The sequence below is a fragment of the Myripristis murdjan genome, chromosome 7, assembly GCF_902150065.1.
Source record: "Myripristis murdjan chromosome 7, fMyrMur1.1, whole genome shotgun sequence".
NCBI lineage: Eukaryota > Metazoa > Chordata > Actinopteri > Holocentriformes > Holocentridae > Myripristis > Myripristis murdjan.
The window spans coordinates 23,031,405-23,055,863 of NC_043986.1; the positions used below are offsets into that span (position 1 = coordinate 23,031,405).

Consider the following 24,459-nt stretch of genomic DNA (forward strand, 5'->3'; position numbering starts at 1 on the left):
GGAGGTATAGGTGTTTGAGGAGATGATGATGACTTCTCACAGCTCTCCGTCCGGAATTTCATCAGACTACCGGCCGCTGCAGGCGTGTAATTTGCGCCAGATTTGCAATGCTTCACTCGACCTCTGACCTCCCTGCTGCACACAGAGGCATCCCGCACGAACCTCCCTCCCTCTGGTTAACACGACCCTGCAAAGCCTGACAAGATTATTGTTTAAAATTCATCATCAACTCAAAAGCATTTGCAACAGATCTTAAATTGAGATTTGATCAGAACTCATGATAGTTCTTCATTTTTAATGCAAATCAGTCTTGGAAAAAGTACTCCAGTCCTTTACTTGAATAAAACTAGCAATGCTATAGTTGGAAAAATAAACAGCAAAAGTCCTGGATTAAAAATGTAATGTGAATAAAATCCCACAAGTGTCAGCGAACAAAATGAAAAGCAGAAGTATTCAGTCTGAAGAGTACTGTTTGGTTCCCTTCAGTGTTAAATTATTGATGCATTAACCTCTAACACATATTTTAATATTGTAGGTGTACGTGCTCCAGTTACTGTTGGCAAGATTGAAAACTAACAGTGCATCATATTTATGGGTTAATGGTATGATTTTTAATGTAAAACCTTATTCTGAGAAGTAACTAGTTACTTCGGTAATCAGATAATGCAGCACATTTTCCTAATAAATGTGTAAATGTGTAAAAGTATGAAGCCTCACTAAATTGTAATACAATTGTACTTAAGCACAGTACTGTAGTGAAAGCTCCTATTTACTTTCCCCCTCTAATCACCAAGTCTAATCATCATGTCACATCTACATATATATGAATATGAAGACACTTTTAGTGGATTATTTCTTTAATAGTATGTCTAATAAAATGTAAGACAAGGCACATTTAAACATTTTGTCTATGAATAGGCCTCTGTGTCTCTCAGAAGTTTCCCCTGACCTTTATCGACGATGGTTCAGTGGGATTCAGGATGGGACGCTCTCCTCTGAAATATGCAGTGGCACAGCACAAACATGGCAGGCAGCTCTGTGCTCTGCGGCTCAGGCGGAGCTGCTGTTCTCAGAGCTCTGCGAAGCAAAACAACACAGACCTCTGCAGGCAGCAAAGCCAACAGGCTGTTGCCTCATCACTATGGATAAATGGCAGCACTTCTTCCGGATGAGCACAAGAGCCTTCCAGGATCCCATAAAATATGAGTGTTGTTCTAAGAAGCCATGGCTTAGCCTTCCACCGCTCTGTCCTAAGTCAACATGCTCATTCTCACACACACACACACACACACACACACACACACAATCTCTGTCAGCGCTTAAGGCATGCATAGGCCTACACACACTGCAAATATCCACACAAACACATTGATCAGCCCTGACGAGCCTTGCATCATGGAATGACTAGTTAACCGTATGGCCACTAAAAATACAGAACATAATTTATTGACTGCTAGATAGGGGAATGACACACCACCCAGTGTGTGTACGGTTGGCTTTATGTGAAACTGTACTGAAGTCACTGCCGGAACCTTAGATACCACATCAGAGACTGGTGACAAGTATTTTTATTTGAATGTTGTTTAACAGCCTTTGGCAGTGCAGAGTCTTGTGCTTGGTTCGTGTCCTCTGAGAGCTCGGTGCTGCTTCACCAGCCGGCCTGGGTGTCTGACAGCATTGTTGATGCAGCTGAGGCACATTCGAGTGTCTGGATGAGCTGGCGGCTGTGGCTGGAAGGGACATGTTTGCAAGACCCGGCCTCTGGCAACGTGGCTGTTGGAGGTCTGGTGCTTCTAAATCAGCCCTGTGACTCTTTTTTTTTTTTTTTTTTTTTTTTTTTTTAAACCAAGGCCAACAAGAATATAAATCTTTGTCATTCCAGGATCAACAGCTGGGGGTTTGCCTCAAAGCAGGATCAGCAAGGTAGTTAGATCACTGTGTGGCAGTAATCTGAATCTGTAAAATCAAATGTGAATGTTAGATTAGGAATATAGTCCACTTATGCATGATTACTATAAAACAACAACAACAACAACAATAACAACAACAACAACAACAACAAAATTTTAGAATATATTTTTGTAAAAATTGCTAATCCTACTTTGTGGAATAGCCCCCTGGACATTTAACTTTCTCCCTCCGCTCATTCTCAGCGTGAAGCATGGAAAAATTCTGATATTAATTTAGAAATATTTAGTAATATCTGTTGAATTTTTCCATGAAATAGGCACAGCAGCATATCTACAAATAATTCCGCTAAAGAGCCCACGTGTTGCTACAGAGAGAAAATAGGGATTTCTGAAAAGACATTAGAATAACAGACGGGAATTCTTTATTTTTGAGACTTGAGATTTGAAGTGTTAGACAAATACAATCACAAACCCAGCCGTAGCACAAAACTGCTGTTACTCGGGTTGTTTTAATTTAAGCGAAAACGAAGGAAGGGCTGGTTTTATTTATCACATGGGAAAAGTTCATTGCGCGCACTGACTCTACAATGTGTTAGCAGTTTGGTACAAAGTAAACAAATCACAGCGGGTGGCAGTGCCATAAACATGTCAAGTAAACACAAGGTGACTGCAAACCAGCCTCCCGTCTCTTTAATGGGGTTACATTTTAATACCCGTGGTGAAAATTTTGCAAGTCTATAATCGGCTTGTGCCTTTTAAATTTTATCACAATTGAGAGACCCCTGCCACCTCTTGCTTATATCTACCTGAAATATAGTTTAGGTGAAGTAATTCCTCTCCAAAATGCGGTTATACTGCTTATAAACATAAAAGAAAGATTTACTATGTTGATAATGATAACTAAGTTACTCCTGCAAAAATCATTAGGCCCATAATGCCTCTTAAATATTCCTAGAGGGACTTATAGTGCCTGTGGTATTATTATTATTATTTTAAATCTCGTATCACATTACAACGTATTTCTATAAAAACATAGGATAAATGAGATGTTTGTATAATTGGCATAGACTATCCTGTTTGATTTATTACAGGCTTTCGTCAGGGTAGACTCTTTTTCTCCATGTCATAGGCTGTTTTAACTTTGTATGCCGGTGGCAACTCCTCCCATCCAGCTATAAGAGTCCAGCTGTCCAGGTAGTCAGGGTCCATTCGCTCAAGAGGCTAAAAGTAAGTTGACTCATGATTTAGGAGAAGTCGCTCAGTAACATCACACCCGTCTTGGATTGTTTTTATCCTGATGCAGCCCTTCACACAACACTGAGATGGCCCTATAGGGTTAGATCTATAATGGACTGATTTTGTTGCTCATTTTTGTCAGGATTTACCAAATTATTTTGGGCCACAACTGGCAAGCTTTTGATGATGACATTTGCCATGCTGCGGCCTATGGCGACGCACTTGATCTACTCAGATCTCAGCGTGATGTCCGAGGATGATGACAACCGCAGCGAGAGCGACGGCAGCTCGGAACGAAGTTATGGAGTGTGTGCCACCGAAAAAAGACGAAGGATTTCACGGAAAACGGATGGAAGCAGCGTCGTGGTTATAAAACAGAGGAACGCGGCTAATGCCCGGGAGAGAGACCGGACCCAAAGTGTCAACACGGCGTTCACAGCACTTCGGACTCTGATACCCACCGAGCCGGTGGACAGAAAGCTGTCAAAGATAGAAACCCTTCGCCTGGCATCCAGCTACATCTCTCATCTGGCCAACGTGCTTCTGCTCGGAGACGGGAACGGCGACGGACAGCCGTGCCTCGGTGCGGTTTACGCGCAAGGAGAGAGCGGCGCGAAGCAGCCGCGGACCATCTGCACCTTCTGCTTGAGCAACCAAAGGAAAGGGGTAAATGCTGTAATTTTGATCACATATTCAAACAAACATCCCACAATGTCAGTGTGCTTTTAAAATACAACACGTGTCCAAATCTGTTGCAGTGACCGGATTATTAGTCAGACCTGAGAGCAGACAGTATTTGTTGTATGAAGATGAGTTGAATAAGTGGGTTGTGATTGGTGTGTAATCCTTTTAGCATTTAGTCAGGCTAAACAACATAAAAACAACATAACACTCTTATTTTGTTATATTATTTTGTCTTGGGTTGTGTGCGTAAAAATCACTTTTACGCACTACGCCTTTGTGTTGACGCACGCGGCTGTAACTTCATTGGTAGCCCCCTTACTAAATAGCTCACACCACTATAGTGCACAGCATATACTAACCTGAAAACATAATTCCCAGCAATGTTTTGCATCAGGAATTTAACTGCATATCAAGCATAAATGAATTAGTTAGTTGTTCCTTGTCACCTCAGATAAGTCACTGTATAGTTAATTTTAATGAGAGTATCTTTCAGTGATTTATTACATACAGTATTTTGTTATTGCACTGGACAAAAAAATCCATAGAAGTCTTGGAAAGATATATTCAATCAAATCGAATCTGTTGTGCAAGACTTTTTTTGGTATGGTTTTAAGTGACTAATTCGTTTGCATTTCATTTCTTTTTTTTTTTTTTTCCAGATAAAGGATGGCAAGGACTGTTTAAAACTCCGAGGGCTGGGTTCCCTGCGAATGAGACGCTGATTGAAGACCAGTGAATGATCAACAACCTGAAAATCCTCATAGACTTTCTCAGGGAAGAGTCAAAGCTGGTTTAATAGTACATGCACACACACACACACACACACACACACACACACACACACACACACACACACACACTCACACATAATGCTGGATTAAATAACAGAACCAAAGAGACTATTTATACTTGAGAAACTGGGCAGAAGCCTTACGAAAATGCAGTGCATTTGTTTAGAGCTTCAGGAGTTTTGGAGCATGAATGACAAAAGTTTAAAATAAAATATATTTTTATCAAACTGGCGTGATTTTGTCTCTGATTCAGACTTGAAGGGTTTCCACAGTTATTATGATGGAATAAAGTTCATCATCAAGAAATCATCTGCAACATAGCAGCCTAAGTTTGTTAAAAGTAGAAAAATTATTGAACATTAACCTTCTCTGAACATTTTCCTGATTTCATGTGGTTGTGGGTGGGATGTGGATGAACAAAGGTTAAGGATATATATATATATATATATATATATATACACACACACACACACACACACACACACACACACATAGCCTCCTTAAAAAAGTAACAAAAAAATGTCACATGTTGTCTTCTTAAAATCAAGTATCTGTTTTTGAGACCTGCTTGATTCTACTAGTTGGCTGACATGAAGAAGGGTGCTTTTATTTTACAACAAGCCTGTCAGTGCCTGCAGTTTAAAAAAAAAAAAAAAAAAATCAGGTCCCCACCCAGACTCTTGACTGACCGATTGATTGATTTTATGCAATACAGTGGAACATAAATAACCCAATATGGACTCCCATGTAAAATTTTCAGAGATTGTTGAGGATAATACAAGAAAGCTTGAGCTTTTGTTTCCATTGTGGTCTGTGATGGAAGGAGGAACAAGGACAGTTGTCAGGAAATGACAAACTACATCGACATGATATACATCACAAGGAAAATATTACATTTGGCATTATATACTTGAAATGGGTGGTTCCTGCCACAGACATCTTAACCAAATATGACATAATAATCTAATCAAACCTGTTGCTACACCACCTTTTTACAGCGGTTTTTGAACCTGCCCACTCAGTTTACATCATGACTTTGGATCGCTTATTTCATAAAACAGCTGATGAGTATATTTTTTTTCTTGATGACCTCAGTCCTCATGCAGACGCCCAAGTTTCTTTGCTTGAAAGCCGAGCGCTACATCAACATCTTTATCTTCAAATCTTCATTTACAGACATCGATCCTCAACACAGTATCAGAAACTTAGAAAGGTGAAATGGTTTTTATGTGTTCATGGTAAGACAACACCCCCACCCACCTACCAACACACACACACACACACACACACACACACACACACACACACACACACACACATTCCATTCCATTGTTTCCAAAAGCGTTGCCAAGAAGTTGTTTATGAAGTCTGTGGAGCCAAAGTAAAGGGTCAGGGTTTCTGGTGTCATTGACTGGTGTATTTTTTTTTTTTTTTTCCTTTTTTCAAATCTCACGGTTGCTGTTTTTTTGAAGTCTGTTATCGATTAGTCACGGCAAATAGTAGCCCTCACTCTGCTTGGAGCCCCCAACACAGCTGTTGGTATGTCAGAGGGATAAATCACTGCTGTGGGCCCAATGGACAGGGAGGGATGGGGTGAGAGGTCAGAGGTCATGGTGGAGCACAGAAGCGAAACCCTGTTGACGTCTAATGGAGGAGAGTGATGCTGGTATGATTCTGCTGCCGATTACAAAAGTACTCCTCACTACAGTTTCAGGATATTGTATCTAATAGATAAAATGCAGTTATTTTAAATGATTAGAGGAGCTTTCACATGTGCAGGCCAACATTCACCCTTAAACTGACCTCCAGCTCTGACCGTCGTCTTTATGATGGATTTCACTGAGTGCTTGCCACATCAGCATTGTTCGAGTCATAATTGCATGTTAGTGAAACATTTGGGGGTGACATTTTTGCAATCTTAAATATCCCATTGAAAGGTACGGAAAAATCTTGCATATTTTTTGTATTTATTATATTCCTTTGCAACATCGTCTCCAAACTAAAGAGCCAACTTAGACCAGTTCTACTGGAAAATGTTTCATAACTACTGAGGAACTGGGCAGCTAAGCAAAAGCAGTCCACTCTCGGCGGGCCTTTTTCTTTCTTGTCCGGTCTGAAAAGCCACTGTGGGTGATGGGTCTAACAGGCAAACTGTGGCTCAGACACACAGACAGTCGAGTCTGGGATCGCTTTGAATCAGACTGCAGACGTAGTCCTGAAAATGACAGAGGAAGGGTCCCTGGTGACAGAGGAGGCTATATGGAAAGTGAATTTCAAGGCAGTAAAAGGTGCATGCTGGGGGTCCAAACATATCCCCCCGCCCCACCTGCCCTGTCAGACTAATTAGAATTTGCTGTGCTAAGTCCTCGGCGCTCCAGGCCCAGGCCTCCTCGAATGGCTCCCTGAGGCCCCCCCACCCCCCGGCAGGAAGATGTCACGGAGGCACAGGAAGGGAAAACACGCACAGCCGACCTCTCTGAGCTACTCTCTGTGCGGCAGGCTTTGGGTCAGCGCCAGTCTTGACATCATCCGGCGCTGGGACCCAGATGTACACTCTCTGGTGATATTTCCAGGGAAAGTGAACAAAATAGTGAGTTTTCAACAAATTCAGAAGAAGACTTTTTGCAAGATGACAGGAAGAAATTAATGACAGAGACCATAAGATGAAGAGAAGAAGCAGAAAAAGCAAAGGCAGAGAATAAGGCCACTGTGGATGTGTTTAACATGTCTGACAGGCAGGGATAGAGATCCACCTGGGGGACCGCTGCAAAGGTTTATACTTTACTACTTCACTTCTCTGAGGTTTTTTTTTCTTCCTCAGAAGCTCGCATCTCCCAGCTGCCCAAAGAGATTTTGTGCCGGAAGAATTTCAGCGGGGGTGAAATGAAGCTAGACGGCAGTTCCACTTCCCCCTGCCAGCTCTGTGACCTGAGATGAAAAATGGCCTACATATGTGTGCTTTATTGTTTGTGAAAGATGGAAAATACAAAACAACGGTGAAGAAAACCCTCATTACTTCCCTATTCCTATTTTTTTTATTTCTGCCATTTCCTCTTCTTTGTTGGATGAAGTGATGGATTAATCATCCATATAAACTCATAAGATTGGTGCAGAAAGACAAAGAGAGATGCTCTATATCTACATCCTGACATTTTTTTTTATTTTATTTTTTTTAGTTTTTTTTAATATATTTATCCTTTATTTGGTCGGGAAGGTCCCATTGAGACACAAGATCTCTTTCCAGGGAGTCCTTGTCAAGACGGCTGCACAATTAGTTTCACATAAAAAACAATTTCACATGATAGAACACAAAACAACACATAAAAACAGCACAAGGGAAATAGTTAAGGAAGGGCGGCATTCAGGCCATACCAACGATATCCAATCACCGTCCACCTCAAGTCAAGGAAATGATGTAAAACCACACGTTTCCTTCATGGCAGTTTGTAAAAGACCTTTAAAAATATTCAAAGAAAGGAGTGCCTTTAAGGTAATGATATTTTGCAGCTCTTTCCATGTCCAAGGTGCATAAAAAGAGAAAGATCTGAGTGCACCCTGGGGACATTTAAAACAATCTGGTTGCTAAGTATCTTGTGTTATAGTTGCTTGTTTGAAAGAATAGAAGGTTTGAGATATAAGGAGGTAATTTAACAATGTCTTGGTGATAAAGAGCAACATGTAGGCTATGTTTCACCTCTGGTATGGAGTGGACCACCCTAAATATTAATATAAAAAGCCATGGTGAATTGCATGCATGTAAATCTCATCACCATAGTCTAATACAGGTAGAAATGAGCTTTGCACTATTTTGTTTCTGGCCTTAAAAGGAAAACATTTTTTTTAAATGGAAAAAGAGACCTAGTTAAGTCCTAAGCCTTTTGAACAGGTTACCAGTTTGCACATTAAAACACAACTTTTCATCAGGCCATATGTCTAGGTATTTGTAAGAAATGACTCTTTCTATAGATGTACCCTCTAATACATAGTGTGATCAGCTGCTTTAGAGCGAGAGTGAGTGAGGGTCATAAATTTGGTGTTGGGATTTAATCTGGTATTTAACATTCAGAGTCAGCCACAGAAAAATGTGACAGGGACTTACTGTCATTTTGCTTTTCAGATAGGAGTGGGTCATCTGGATCACAGAAGGTTACACTTTTATACAATAAACTTTGTTGAACACCTAATACAATAAGGTAACGAACTATATTCCCTTTAACTGTCAGTGCAACAGCTCAAGTCTCAATTTGACATCATAGAGATTTATTTTTGTTGTTTTTAGGTTATGGAGAGTGTTGTGCTTGCACAAAAATCAAATATCAAAACAACAAATCATAATGTAACCTCTCAAACTGAGTCGTAGACCTATCCCTGTTATTTGTATAATCCTGATAATGTGACCCAGTGAGATAACTTGTCAAGCAAATCATGCAGATGTAGAGAGTATAAAATTTAGGATGCACCATTTGATGCATCCTGGCGGGGGTCTGCACTATGAAAATCATCTTTATATAGAAAACACAAATCACTGCTCTGTCAGCACTCACTGCTTAAACATGTTCCTTCACTCACCTTACCCGAAATAAAAAAGAAAGAAAAACTAAAATAGATGATCCAGAAAAGGGAAGGAAGTTAAACGTTTTTTCAACCTCATGTGGGAGCACAGCCCTGATTCCCAGACGGGTGCTTACCTGCAGCCATTTGTAGCCTGAAGGCTCTTGCTAAAGAGCTCTTTATGGAAACAAACCTGTACTGGGGTAATATTTTAATAGCATCCTCTCTCAGCCCTCAGCTTGAAGTAAAGTCTGTTTCACCATGTTTCAAACACTCATTGACTGGGGAGATGGCCTCCCGCTCAACCTGCATGTCAAAGATATTAATGGCTGTGAGACACTTTGTGGCTCCCCTGTCCTGAGACTTGGATACCCTGCTTCCGATCCGACTTGACCGCTTTTCCAGAGGAGGAGGAAGTCTGCCGGACCATCAGCTGAGGTTCTGTGGGGAGAAGAGGCTGTCTGAGGAGCAGGCTGTGTCTGCTCCGTTCTCCCAAAGAGGAACAATTGCTTTTATGTGCCAAAGAGTTTGGCAGGGCCTTGAGACAGGGGAGGATGATGGAGGGCTGGACATGGATAGTGAATGCGGAGAGGGGAGGGGGGGTTCAGAGAATAAAGGAAGTCCCAGAGAAGAAATCACAGCACAATGCAGCCCATCGTAGCGCAGCTCTGTTCTGGTAAAGGTTAGGACGACCCACCCAGCGCCCAGCAGCTTGCCAAAGCCCAGCGGCAGAGGTGAGAATCCAGTAAGAGGGATTCCAAGGCTTTGCTTCCTTAAACAAACAATTGAACAATGTGATTCAGCCCTTTGGCCACAATTCCTTTACGAAAGCAGGAATGCTCTAAATGCGGTGCTGATGATCAATAGCAACTGTAAGAACAAATGTATTTCCCAAACATGCTGCGTAGACTCTAGAAAAATAATCATGAACTTAATAAATATGGGAATGCTGATCCTCTGAGGATGGAGCGCAGGAGCATGTGTAGCTGTGTTTGTTCAGTTGTGTGTCACATATGTCTGATTTGTGTCTGTGCGTGTGTGTGTGTGTGCACATTAAGGTTAGACTAAGATATCTGTTTGCCAATTAAAGGCCAATATATTAAGATTAAGATATAAACCAGTCATACTTTTCCTCTGCTGATTCGCTAGAGGTTCTCTCCTCACCACAGGCACATAAGAACAGTCTCTAAAACCTGCAATAAAAAGTTGTGTTTTTGTATTTTATTTATTAATCTACTCATTCAGTAATGTTTTTTTGTAAATTAACCCTTCACTTTAATGCAGTTATCTATCCCAGAGTTTTCCCAATTATAAGCCATCTTGCCTTAAAGGTGCACTATAATTGCCAAGGGTTGAAAGAAGTGACTGACAAAAAAAAACATGGAATGAGCACATAATTTGCTGGCTGAGTCTACATGGTTTTCGTGAGCTGATCCACTCATAAATGCTTATTCCATGTTGTTAGTCAGCTGAGTCTAAAGGGTTCTTGCCAATTTCGCATAACGCACCTTTAAAGAGCTGCCACCCTTAAAAGAATTTCGGTAGTCTTCGTTTCTGTGGAGAGTTTTAGTGTCACATAATAATATAAACACTGTCTGAAGTTTTGCCACCCTGCCAAGAATAAAAACATGGAGGAAAAGCTGAACTTGAAATATTTAAAAATATCGAGAGCTGCCTCAAACTATCGGCTGCTGTTGGTATCAGCTATCAAAAAGCCATATTGGTCAAGCGGTCGTAAACGTGCACAGGCTTCATGGGAAAGTCTCTCTGCACAGGGCCTATGGGAGGGATGGCGGAACCATTGGGACGTTTGATTTTGGCACAGGAGCAAACAGTCAGAGGATTTCCTCAATCAGAGGCTGCAGAGTGCGCAATGAACAACCTCGCTGACAGAAACATGGAGGCCTGCACTTGCAGCTGGGCGTGCTAACAACCTCTGGGATTCACTGGAGTATGCAGCACCCTGTAGCTACGATATGGAGGGTCAAAATCACACAGACACATTTGTGCACACACATGCACCCAGTTACTACATACTCACAATCAAACCTTAAGAGAATCAGTAAACAAGGATTCCTTGAAGCTAATCTCAACCTAACGTGGACGTTTTTCAGCTACCATTTTCCCAATCGCCTTCTATAATAAATCACTGCTTTTCCTTGAGTATAACACGTACTTTGCATCAGTTGTTAAAGTCCCTTGTGCTTGATTAAGGCGTATTTAACTGAGCACAACACTGAAACACCTGGACAACTGCACCTCCTAACAAGTTGAAAAATAATTCTGAAAATGTGTTACAAGCACCCCCACAAAGATAATTGAGTCCACATTTGCTGGAATATGTCAAATGTAGAATATTGTGCTTCTCTATTTGCTGTTGCAGTCTGTTGCCAAGATAATTATCTATGATAAAACTAAAAACACTCACAGCTGCTGTTACCAGCCTGCAGTAGGAAATGGCCAAGTATCCTCATTTCCACTGATGTTATTTGGTCGTCAATAACTTTCTACCTCCATGCATTCATTGTGTCAGCTGCTGCTGAATGAGGCATTGTTTAATCCAGATGGCGGAATCCAAAGACCTCACTCTTCCCTTTTCCATAAAGCCAGCCTCCTATTAATAACCATATATCTACCTCCTTTGTCAACAAGAGCGACACATACAAATAATACGGCTGAAGAGAGACAATGGGGAGTTCCCTGGGATGGAAACAACAGGATAAGCCGGACTCGTGTGTGTTTGATGTCAGCCTGCCGACTGCTCTATATGTAAGATTTTCAGTCTTGGAGAGTCCGCTGGAAGAGACGCCTGACTGACCCACTGCTGGTTTAAGGAAGTGACCCACAACTCAACACATTTTCCACATTTTGTAGCCCTAATGTAAACTATCTGAATATGAGCTGAAATTAAAGCAATGCTGTTCTGAACAAAAACAGGCTTTACTGTGCACCGCCACCACATGGTGGCACATGTTCTCCATAACAACACACTGAACCTTTTGTGGACACCTTGCTGGGTTTGAATATATTTCTTCACAGGAAATACTCCTTTCACTTCAAGAAAAGTGAGATCAAAACGTCAGACACTTACTGAGACAATTGTGAAATATGTCCAAGATGATTTTGTTCATTGAGGTGAGTTAACTTTAACTTGACATGGAGTCACTAAAATTATGTAGGTAACACTTTCTATGAAGGTCTATTGTATAATGCATTATGAGCGCATTCATAAGGCATTATAATGCATTTATAATGCGTTATACAACATGTTATAAATGTTCATAATCGTGTATGACAACTTATAACAAGGTTTATAAATGATTATAAGTGGTGGATATAATGTGTTATAAGCTCATCATTCATAATGTTTTATACCTTCATGGCAAAGTGACAACAGTGTTTTATGGAAGAATCTGAAGTCCTGGGTGGTATACCATGTTATAACTACCAGTTATAAAAAATAATATGAACTGCTGTAACACATCTTAAGAAATAATAAATGCTCAAATTCTGAAATGGAATAATACCTTATAAACATCAATAATGTGTTAGAGGATGACTTTGTGAGCTTAAAGTAAAGTGTCAGCACTTCTGGAATAATGTCTAATAAACATCAATAATGTGCTATAGGATGACTTTGTGAGCTCTAAGTAAAGTGACAGCATTGTGTAAGGTTATTAGCAATTATATGATACTATAATACTATAATACAATTAATTAATTTATTTTTATAACTGGTAGTTATAACATGGTATACCACCCAGGACTTCAGATTCTTCCATAAAACACTGTTGTCACTTTGCCATGAAGGTATAAAACATTATGAATGATGAGCTTATAACACATTATATCCACCACTTATAATCATTTATAAACCTTGTTATAAGTTGTCATACACAATTATGAACATTTATAACATGTTTTATAACGCATTATAAATGCATTATAATGCCTTATGAATGCGCTCATAATGCATTATACAATAGACCTTCATAGAAAGTGTTACCATTATGTATTGCCGTAATATTTTGTTGACAGTTCAATACATAAAACGCAAAAGATGTTGACATTATTCGCTTGTTTGAGCCAGGAGCTGTGACACTATGATTATGATGTGATAAACGGTGCTGTGGTTTGTGTATCTCAGCTGCTGCTGGTGTGTTCAGTAGCACCAAGTGTGATACAGCTCCAAGCAGACTGCAGCAGTGATGTTACTCTGCCGTGTCCGGGTATCAACACAAACTTCCGATCGGTGACATGGTACAAGGTCAGTCATGTCACAGAAACTGAAATATTCTGTATATAATTTACAGCCATCCTTAAGCTCATGCTTTATTTAAGGTGTAATGAAGTCAAGTTCATTTTTAATCATGTTTGCTTCAGTGTTCAGCTCTGTGCAGCTGTGGTGCTTTTGAGTGACACTTTGTCTTCTGTCTGTCATCGTTTGGGCCTAAGTTGTAATTCAAATTGAGGCTCAATAAATATATAATTTGTTTTGTTTTGTTGTTTTTGTTTTTTGGAATTGTTTTGTTCACTATGCAATTAAATGTACTGAAATATCCTATCTGTAAAATATAATGAAATTTATAGAATGATCTCTGGGGATGGGTTGGGTTGGGTTAAAAATCAAAAAACAAAAAAGTTGTGTGAAAGTGCAGGTTTATTTCTTTGCTCTTGCATTATCTGTCTGTGATCATCATGGATACTTGTAATGTGGCCCAACATTATTTAACCTTTTATTATTTTGTTGTTGAGCAGATGTTCCTGCTATTGAATGTACAGAGGCTACTTTCTCAAGTACACCTGCATTCTATGTTGAATAAAGAAAATAAATGAATAAATAAGTAAATAAAAAAAATATAATTCATAATTCATTCTGAAAAACTGGGCTATACTTTTTTAGGTTTGGATAGTAATTGAACACAACTACAATGTTTATTTTGACTTCACATTGTCTCTTAGAGTGGTGTTTCCCTGCTGTGATGCCACATCACTGGTGAATGAATATAGAGTAAACACTGTGATTTTACTTTGTGCAGCTCGGTAACAGCTCAGTTGGCATTGTGCGGCACAGCGCCGGCCAGACTCGGCCCTATAACTTTTCCCGGACAGCCAGCTTTGGAGAGGAGTACGGCCTGTTTCTTCCCAGAATCAGACCTGAAGACTCGGGGATGTACGAGTGCGCCATCGGGGCAAATGTAGGGGGCAAAAATTCAAACTCCAAGATCAACCTGACAGTTGAAGGTACATTTAATGTTATTATCACCATCCTCAGAAAAATTTCTGATTTTACAGTGATACGAGTAGACCAGAGCTTAAGCTGCTAAGGCATCTGGAAACTATTTCGACACTTTAATTTTTTTTTTTTTTTTTTTTTTTTTTTTTTTTTAATCTTGGCCATGTATTCTTGATCTCTGATATGAAAAAGAGACTGTGGAATCTTCATAAGAAATATGGTATTTTCATCCATAATTGTAGAAGCCTGTTTTGTAGACTGTATTCCTTTTTCACAAGCCAAAGTATTTGAGCAGAAAAGAATTATCTTAAATTGCTCTTCACTTGTGAATTTCAGCTTAGGTTAAAATGATGAGCCGCAGCTTGATCCTGAAATCAAATGAAATTTTTTTAATGAATTTAATAAAATAATTTTTAATGAAAACATTTTTTAAATGAATGAAAGTAAAGCAATTATTGTTGGTTTGATGATACACAGTGATTTTCTTCAAGTCTGCAGCCCTCAAATATCCACAAAGCTCTATTTCTAGGTGCTTCTTCCATCCGTGATGCAACAGTGATGCTGTGGTTGCATCTCAGTGTTTATAAGAGCTAGCTGTGAATTACATTCTGCTCGTGTTTTATGGACAGCTTTCTCCTGCCACAGAGTTTCCAGACAGAGATTTTTCCCCTTACAAGTAATTTCGGCAGACTTTTGAGAATAAACTGATGCCTGAACCGAAGCTCCACTGTGGGAGTTGTGAACCTCTTTGAAGATTTGATCATTTAGACCTCTTTTTAACAGACTCAGTCAGGCATGTCACATATACCACCATCCTAATAATGATGGGAACATTGTGGACTACAGCTGCCACCTCATGCAGAGACATTGCTAGGGTTCAAAAATATGTTTAGTTTGCAAACCAAACAATCAAGCACAGTGGATGTTTTTACTGCTCATCTGAGGAAACAGCACATTATACAGACTCATCTACTGTAACTTCATTGTCACAGTTTGATTCTGTCAAAGGCGGATACCGACAGAACATGCGGAGCCACATCAAAAAGCACAACATACATGTGGAGCTCGTTGTAGCACCCACCAATCTGTCTCTACACGCAATAGTTTCCTTTGTGACACTTTTGAAGGTTTCCGAGCAGGCTTTTATGTTCAAATGTACCCACCAACTAAAGGATTTTTCATCTTCCTGACAAAATCATTGCTGTGTGAAAGTATTCACAGTGGTCTGCCATTTATAAAATCAATATGGTAGAGACTGCCATCATCTGAAATTATTTACTTATCACCATGTTTATGGTTTATAGCAGCCTGAGCTATTGTTTCTTATCTTTCTGTTTTTACTCGTTCACAGAGTGTGTCAGCCAGGTCTACCTGACAGCAGTGACAGACACGCCGGGGGTCACTAACGCCAACCTCACCTGCTCCTTGACTGTGAAGGACCTGCCGGTGATGTGGAGCATTGTGGGCTACCTAGTATTAGGCCTTGGCAAAATTATTTTATCCTTAATCAGCGCTGGGGTAAGTCATTATCATTCACCTGGTGCGTTTGTTAGTAGTTGTGAAGTAGATCAGCTTATAGGGCTGTCCCCTAGTCTAATACACTGTGTTTAGATAGATAGATAAATACATAGATGCAATATCAGCAGCTGGCATATGCAAATAACTTTTTTTGTTTGTTTGTTTTGTTTTTACTGGGGTGACAGACATCAGACAGAGGAAATTCAGTGTATACTGCTGCATATCCTGTAGGGTTAGCAATATCCTTTGTGTCAGTGGGGCTCTTGTTATTGTCACACAGTTGTCATTAAGTGAGATGAGAGTGTACAAGATGTAGGCGAGCTCATGAGCGTGCTCTGTTCCCCATGCCGTGAGGTGCCATTTCCTCTTTAGGCCCCCCCACCCGCCACCCCCACCCCGCCTCCAGGGTTTTTTTCTCCTCCACAAAACGTGGTTGGGCATTTTCCAAGTAAACACTGTGCTTGAGAAACCTTCATTCAAACCTTCATTATATGTATTTATTCATTTAATTATCAATTTATTTTTGTACATTTATTTATTTATTTTTTTAGGTTGTTCGAGTCATTCAAATCAACCGCTCAAGAAGAAAACAACGGAGGTGGTGAAGATAATTTTTAAGGCCGTTTGTGTGAGCGTCATGGAGATTGTGCAAATACTGTAACTGTAGAAGCGGATGAACCTTCACTCAACCAGGAGACATTTTTGTTTTTGTGTCTAAATTTTTGTGTTTCTATTTATTTTTTATTTTTATTTTTTGGGGAGTAAACTAGGGTAGAACTAACAGTAGGAGGACAGAATGTATTTTTGGCAAAGCCTCTCCAGTGCCTGTAAACACCTCACTTAGCAGAAAGACCACTACCCTTTCGATCAGAGTGAAAGAGGTCAGTTTAACCCAAAATAGGTCAGAGTTTGTGGTAAACTAACACATATGAACTGTAATATATCTTCAGATAGTGGAGCAAGACCCACCACACACACTCAAACACACACACACACACACACACACACACACACACCAAACTGTGAAATATATATAGAAGTGATCTTTCACACCTGGAATTGCAGCCACAGCATAAAAATTCTTTATTTTTTTTTTCTCCATTACACTGTGGTATTATATAATTGCTTTGCATATAGCCGGCATCTGTGAATGCTCAGTGTGCGGTTTTCAAAGGTGGTGTTGCATTTAAGGTTTCTGTCATGAATTTCATCAAAAAAAAAAAAAAAAAAAAAAAAAGGAAAGAGTAGCGTTCAGAAAACAGTTTTGTTAACAGATGTCATGTCAGGGGGCTCTGAAGATAGACTTAGCAGCAAATACTATACATTATCCTGATATATAAGTATCTTCAAAATTATTTTCAGTTCCACAATTTCTTCTGTGATTGATTGATGGCTAATTCCTTTTGAAGTTATTTCAGTTCCTGATTCAGATTCGAGTGAAAGTGGAATAAACTCTGTATGCTCCTCAGCCTGTGTTTGCTTTTCTCTGTTGGAGTTGTGAGGAAATCTACATTCTTTATAAAAACCTTCCTGCTAAGGGCTGCACGCATCTAAACTAACATCCATGACTCACACTGGAGATTCAAGATTCAAGATTCAAGGTTTATTTGTCACATGCATGAATGTACAGGTACAGCAGCAGTGAAATGTAATTGCAACAACTCCGGCACTGTGCAAGTAAAAAAATAAAATAAAATAAAAATAAAAATACAAATAATAATAATAACGGTAATAATAATAAAAAAATAAAAGAAAATAAGATAGAAATAAAGATAAAATAGAAAGAATATATGACATTCCTATATACAATGAACGACTATATACAATCTGCAACAATATACAAAAGGTACAAAAAGTACAAAAAGTACAAATAAGTAGAGGGTAAGTACAAATGAGTAGAAGAACTGAGTTGCAAAACCCTGAAGAACAACACGTTCCACCGGAGGTTCAGGGTTAGTGTGAAACCGTGAGACCAAGTGACATAAACCTGATGCCCGGTACTGGGTTACAGGAGCTGTCAGACTTGATCCAGCCTTGTGGAGTCACCCCTTCCCCTCCAGTCTTTACGTGTTGCAATCTGCCAGTAATGTAGGGTGTAGTGTAGTTGTAGGTGGTGGTGGGAGGGGGGTGGGGGGTGTTGTGGACTGATATACAGAGTTTGTGTTATGTGTTCAGAATCCGAGTGGCCTGGGGAAAGAAGCTCCTTCTCAGCCTCTCAGTCCGGGCTTTGATGGAGCGAAGCCGCTTGCCTGAGGGCAGCCACTCGAACAGTCTGTGGTTGGGATGATGAGTGTCTTTTAAAATCCGACTTGCCCTGGACCTGCATCGCCGGGTGTAGATGTCCTGGAGGCAGGGCAGTGCTGTGCGGGTGATGCGCTCAGCACATCGGATCACTCTGTGCAGGGCCTTCCTGTCCTGGGAGCTGCAGCTGCCGTACCAGGCAGTGATGCTCACAGAAAGCACAGACCCTACTGCGGCGGCGTAAAAGGTTTTCAGCAGCGTGGTGGAGATCTTAAATTTCCTCAGCCGCCTGAGGTGGTACAACCGCTGCCGAGCCTTCTTCACCAGGGTGGAGGTGTGTGTAGAACCCGACTTCAGCCACTGAGTTATCATCTGAATAATGTATAGACTACATTACATGCATTGCTTCATATTGCATGTAATGATGTGAGACCACAAGAGAGCGGGGCCAAACCACCAAGAGGGATTCAACAGTTGAAGAAAAGGATGGGCTCATAACGCCACCTGCTGGCCCATCCTTTGGATTACAGCGACACAGTCAGACGAAAGCGACCATCACCTCCATCATCAAGACATCTGGCTGAGGAAGATTTTCACGAGGATAACAAGAACAGCAGGGTTGGAGAAGTGGGCTTGGAAGGCTGTCGGCTCAAATTCAAAAACACTCTCGGAAAGTGTGTATGGGAAAGTGAAGGAATAACACTCTCCCCTTCCTCAAGCTACTGCTGAAGTATCCTTGAGCAAGGCACTTAAAACAGACTCCACCAGTTACAAGATGTGTATGTGTTGATATTCTCTGAATAAACAGACATGGAAAAAATACTTGATGGAAGATAACAGTAATCATTGCACAATATCATATGAGACTTTTGTGAGGAAAGAGGAGTTCTTCATTTAAGGGGGTTAGTTAGAATTAACTAGGGAACCCCCCGACCCAACCCCGGTCAGAAACGTCATCATCATCATATCACTATATCTGTTTTTCACCCTCATCCTCTACATGCAACTCCTACTTTCCTCCAGAATATACCTTTCGTGTGAATTTCTTGCAAAACGCCTCTTAGTGGCACCTTTGTGGCGATATCTGAAACCCTTCATGACATCTAACATTCAAATATATGGACATAATTTTGGTTTGCGGCATGGCTGACAAAATGAAAAAGATCCTCCGCACGCACGCCAAACCCACCGACCAAACACAACTACAATGCAGTAAGACAGCAACATGTCTCTTAAAACTATAGGCCCAGATTTACTAAAGCCTTTGGAGGTACGTAAAAACAGACATAAGTCATAATTCTGACAACATTTTAGTACCCATCAATGGTTTTAGTAAATCTGGAAATCAGTCTGAGATTTAAAAAAAAAAATCTGCCAGGTACACTATATTACCAAAAGTATTCGCTCACCCATTCAAATGATCAGAATCAGGTGTCCTAATCACTTGGCCTGGCCACAGGTGTATAAAATCAAGCACTCAGGCATGTAGACTGTGAAACAAGACATTTGTGAAAGAATGGGCCGCTCTCAGGAGCTCAGTGAATTCCAGCGTGGAACTGTCATAGGATGCCACCTGTGCAACAAATCCAGTCGTGAAATTTCCTCGCTCCTAAATATTCCACAGTCAACTGTCAGCTCTATTATAACAAAATGGAAGCGTTTGGGAACAACAGCAACTCAGCCACGAAGTGGTAGGCCACGTAAAGTGACGGAGAGGGGTCAGCGGATGCTGAAGCGCATAGTGCAAAGAGGTCGCCGACTTTCTGCACAGTCAATTGCTACAGAGCTACAAACTTCATGTGACCTTCAGATTAGCCCAAGTACAGTACGCAGAGAGCTTCATGGAATGGGTTTCCATGGCCGAGCAGCTGCAGCCAAGCCACACATCACCAAGTGCAATGCAAAGCGTCGGATGCAATGGTGTAAAGCACGCCGCCACTGGCCTCTAGAGCAGTGGAGACGCGTTCTCTGGAGTGATGAATCACGCTTTTCCATCTGGCAATCTGATGGACGAGTCTGGGTTTGGAGGTTGCCAGGAGAACGGTACATTTCAGACTGCATTGTGCCGACTGTGAAATTTGGTGGAGGAGGAATTATGGTGTGGGGTTGTTTTTCGGGAGCTGGGCTTGGCCCCTTAATTCCAGTGAAAGGAACTTTGAATGCTTCAGGATACCAAAACATTTTGGACAATTCCATGCTCCCAACCTTGTGGGAACAGTTTGGAGCGGGCCCCTTCCTCTTCCAACATGACTGTGCACCAGTGCACAAAGCAAGGTCCATAAAGACATGGATGACAGAGTCTGGTGTGGATGAACTTGACTGGCCTGCACAGAGTCCTGACCTGAACCCGATAGAACACCTTTGGGATGAATTAGAGCGGAGACTGAGAGCCAGGCCTTCTCGACCAACATCAGTGTGTGACCTCACCAATGCGCTTTTGGAAGAATGGTCAAAAATTCCTATAAACACTCTCCTCAACCTTGTGGACAGTCTTCCCAGAAGAGTTGAAGCTGTAATAGCTGCAAAAGGTGGACCGACATCATATTGAACTCTATGGGTTAGGAATGGGATGGCACTTCAGTTCATAGTATGAGTAAAGGCAGGTGAGCGAATACTTTTGGTAATATAGTGTATGATGTTGGGATTAGATGTTTCTGTGTTGCATAAATCAAACATTTTTAACAACTTTTTAGAATTTGTGTCCACCACTGAAGCACTGTAGGATTTTATTTTAAGGTTTTGTACGTCAACAGATTGCGTAAGGCACAGATGATGGCGTCCGTTACAGAGTTTCACTTAATGAGAACCAAGTAGGAGGTGGAGTGCAACAGATAACACACACACACACACACACAAACACACACACACACACACACAACCACGAAGACAAAACACAGTAATGTAGATCACAAGTCGATGACGTGGTCGGCTGGACGCAGGCATGGCAGATTCAGGTTGCTTCAATCAATGTGCAACGATTTGATTGGGAGATGAGACGCGGTGCAAATTCAAACAGGAGAACCAATCAAAAACGACGCCCAAAATTTGAGCACATACAGGAGAACAACTGGCGCCTGTCTCGATGTAGAGACAGCTCCTTGTAAGACATCCTGCCCTTGATGGTGTTTGTTGGATGTAACCCCTGCGTAATTCCATTTGTTTCAGATTCCATTTGTTTTGTAAAGTATTTAAAAGTAAACACCCTTCATGCAGGTGTGGCCTTGGCCTTGGCAGGTGATGTGCACCTATGGATATGGAGTGCTGCTATAAACAGAACCTGCTTAGTTTTTAACCAGCATGAAAGAAAAAACATGGTGTTGCCAGGAGACTGAGTGGCATACCACAGACCACATCGCCCAACCAGATTGAGGCAACCACAGAAATCAAGTTATCAGTCACTTACAAGGAATTGGTGATTGATCAGCACAGCGATGACTGAGTCTCCAAAGATTTGGAGACACTGACAAATGTGTAGATGCACAAATAAGATGTACATGTGGGAGTGGAGGTTGGTGTTTCTCACAGTTGCAGTGAAAACCACAATTTTCTGTAGAAGACTGACGCCTCAGTCTGCACCGACTCAAACAGGAGCTGTGCAGTTTGCCTTGGAGCTTTCACCATCTGCTGGCTGAAATGAAAGTCTCCCTGTTGTGACTGTTGGTGTCATTCATCAGGTGGAGATTTTGAAAATGTCAGGATGCTGATGGGAGTCACATTCACCCTCAGAGCTTTTTATATGCTGTCTCCAGTGATGCTGTGAGACTGTCCTCCAGCAAGAAAATGACCCCATCGGGTGTTTGTACAGCAGCTTAATAAAATGTGTAGTTACATTATAAAGTTAAGTGACTTCAAGCAGTTCTGTAACTGCCAACACCGTGGTGTAGTATTAAGGCAGCGACAAAAACAGTGCAAGGATACTGTTGGGGTGGTGCATCTTTCACTCAGCTGAGTTCAAATCCAAACGAGAGCAGTGTTCATTTTTTGGCAGCTCAAACTAATATTTGCTACTTAAGATTAGTGAACGTCAACTAATGTTTAGTAATGCTGACCTTTTCCTAACCTTAACCATGATGACAAACCTCTTCTAACCCTAACCAAGTATAGGTCACTCAGGAAACGCTCCTTTGGAATAAACAAACTATGTGGTTGTTTGGGTTGGAGGACTTGCCAGAGGGTTAAAACTGCTGCATTTTAAGAAAATGATTGTCAAATTGTTTGTTTGTTTGTTTGTTTGTTTGTTTGTTTGTTTGTTTGTCTGTCTGTCTGCCCATCTGTTTGTTTGTTAAGTTTGTCATGCACATCTTGAATGCAACTAAAACCAAAGAACCAAAGGAATGCCTATTTAATAAACAATTTGATTTGGGGAGGACTTGCAAACAAACAAACAAATAAAATACTTTGTTGACAATGAATGCCAAGCTTGTGTGATTTTCTGAATTCATGAGAAAACAGAGCAGGACAATTCTTGTTTTGAACAGGGAGTCTAGCCTGCAGATTTTCACTTCACCTGAGCTAACAGTCTGTCTACAGAAATCAAATTATCTCCAAGAGCTACAATTAGGTTTGTGATCACCTTAACCTTCCTATCTATCTACATTTCTTCACTGAAGAACTGGACAGCAACAGGAACAAAAAAAACTCCCTAACCTGAAAACAATTAAAATAAACTAAAAAGCAATTAAATAAATTTCGATCCATTATACTCCATTATACTCTCAGCTTCTCAAAAGTTAATATACCTTTATTTGACAAAATATGAGGTGAATAAACAATTTAAATCAATGTAATTAATTAAAGAAACAAATCAAAAATAGTTTGCAGGGCCCTCATTCCCTTATGAGGTGTGTTAGGACATTTACACCATGTAAACACACAGCATGCTGCAAAATGCAACAAAACTAACCAAAAGGTACAAATAAATGATGAGATATATTTTGAATGACCAAACTGCCACCACCGTACATAAATAATGTCTATTTCCAGCGTCCAGATGTCATTTATATTTACACATAGTTTGGGCCACACTAATCTGAACAGCAGAGGGCGCCACTGTGGGCTGCTGACCTCTTTACAAACACACTGATGTCCCCTGGCTGTTCAAAGCAGCCTTCAAATTTCTGATTTTTCATTGTAAATTTGTATCACTCAGTGTCAGCGCCATAGCAAGACGAGAAGTGGGTTGCCAATTTTCAAAGCGATCCGACTCGTTTTTCAGCAATTTCAGATTTAAATCGCACTTTTCTATTCGCCATTTGGGTCAGCACAGGTGGAAGTTTGTGTGTGTAAAATATCATATCTGATGTTGTCTGGTAGAAAAAAAAACAGTTTAAGTTTTGCACTGTTTTGGGCCCCATTCAGAGTTTCTAATGGGTGTGTATTGCATGGTGTTAGTGGGTGACATCATCGTTAAAGTGGAAAAAACATCTAAAAAAAATCTTCTCTTCAACTTGCTCAAACGCCCAAGATTTTCACTCCACATCCATAACTATGGTAAAGTGGTAAGAGAATTTGTTCTGCTTCTGAACATCTCACTACAAAATGAAACTTTTGGCTGTTTGAGCGTCAAAGCGGCAGGAGTGCCAGCTCTGCCTCATAGACTTTCATAATAACTGAAAACCCAAAATATTTGCATAATTTACCAGTCAAAGCCTTATGTTTCTGCTGTTACATTTTATTTCCCAATAGTTACTGTGTATTGGAATTTCATTTTATGAAATGTCCTGTATAAGTATATTTTCTACCTACAATATCATAATAATGTTCCTCACCTACAGTACCCTACAATATGCCTTAAAGAGTTTACATTGTATTTATGGTGCTAAGGAGCCCTATCAATTTTATTTAGGCTGTAACAGGGATTTAGAGTGTTGCTCTGGATTCCCTCAAAGTTTTGATCCGATAGAAAACCGCAGACTGAGAGAGGGAACCGTAATTTCATCTGTCAAGATCATGCCGGACAGGCGTGTGACCCTCAAGTGAAGGCTGAGGCAGAGGCTGGTGTGAGACAACCCGTTTGACGGCACATTATGTCTGGCCGGTCACCACACTTTACACCTCCGTCTCCCCTCAAACCACCTCTCACCTCTCTCTCTCTTTCTCTCTCTCTTCTCTCTCTCACCTCTGTGCCAAGGCCGGGTCGGTGCAACACTTCGACACCCCGTCTCCTCTCAGCAATTTGTCGCCAACATCTGAGGAGTTAACCTGTAAGCGCATGGTTAATCTTCTCTAAGAGTCCCCAAACAGCGACGCTTCAAAGCGCAGCCACTTCTCAGCTCCTTTCCAAACCGAGTGA

The 24,459-nt window shown here is 40.8% G+C and overlaps 1 protein-coding gene across 1 annotated transcript; it reads left to right on the forward strand.

Moving 5' to 3' along the window:
* Positions 1-3,329: 3,329 nt before the first annotated feature.
* tcf15 (transcription factor 15) lies at positions 3,330-4,648 on the forward strand. Its single transcript, XM_030056079.1, has 2 exons — positions 3,330-3,812; positions 4,490-4,648. The coding sequence occupies exons 1-2, from the start codon at positions 3,330-3,332 to the stop codon at positions 4,550-4,552; spliced, it is 546 nt and encodes a 181-aa protein (XP_029911939.1). The 3' UTR covers positions 4,553-4,648.
* The last annotated feature ends 19,811 nt before the right edge of the window (positions 4,649-24,459 follow it).

Coding starts and splice junctions, on each gene's coding strand:
- tcf15 (XM_030056079.1), top strand. CDS start 3,330: ATGATGACATTTGCCATGCTGCGGCCTATGGCGACGCACTTGATCTAC. Junction 3,813..4,489: donor TGAGCAACCAAAGGAAAGGG/GTAAATGCTGTA, acceptor TTTTTTTTCCAG/ATAAAGGATGGCAAGGACTG.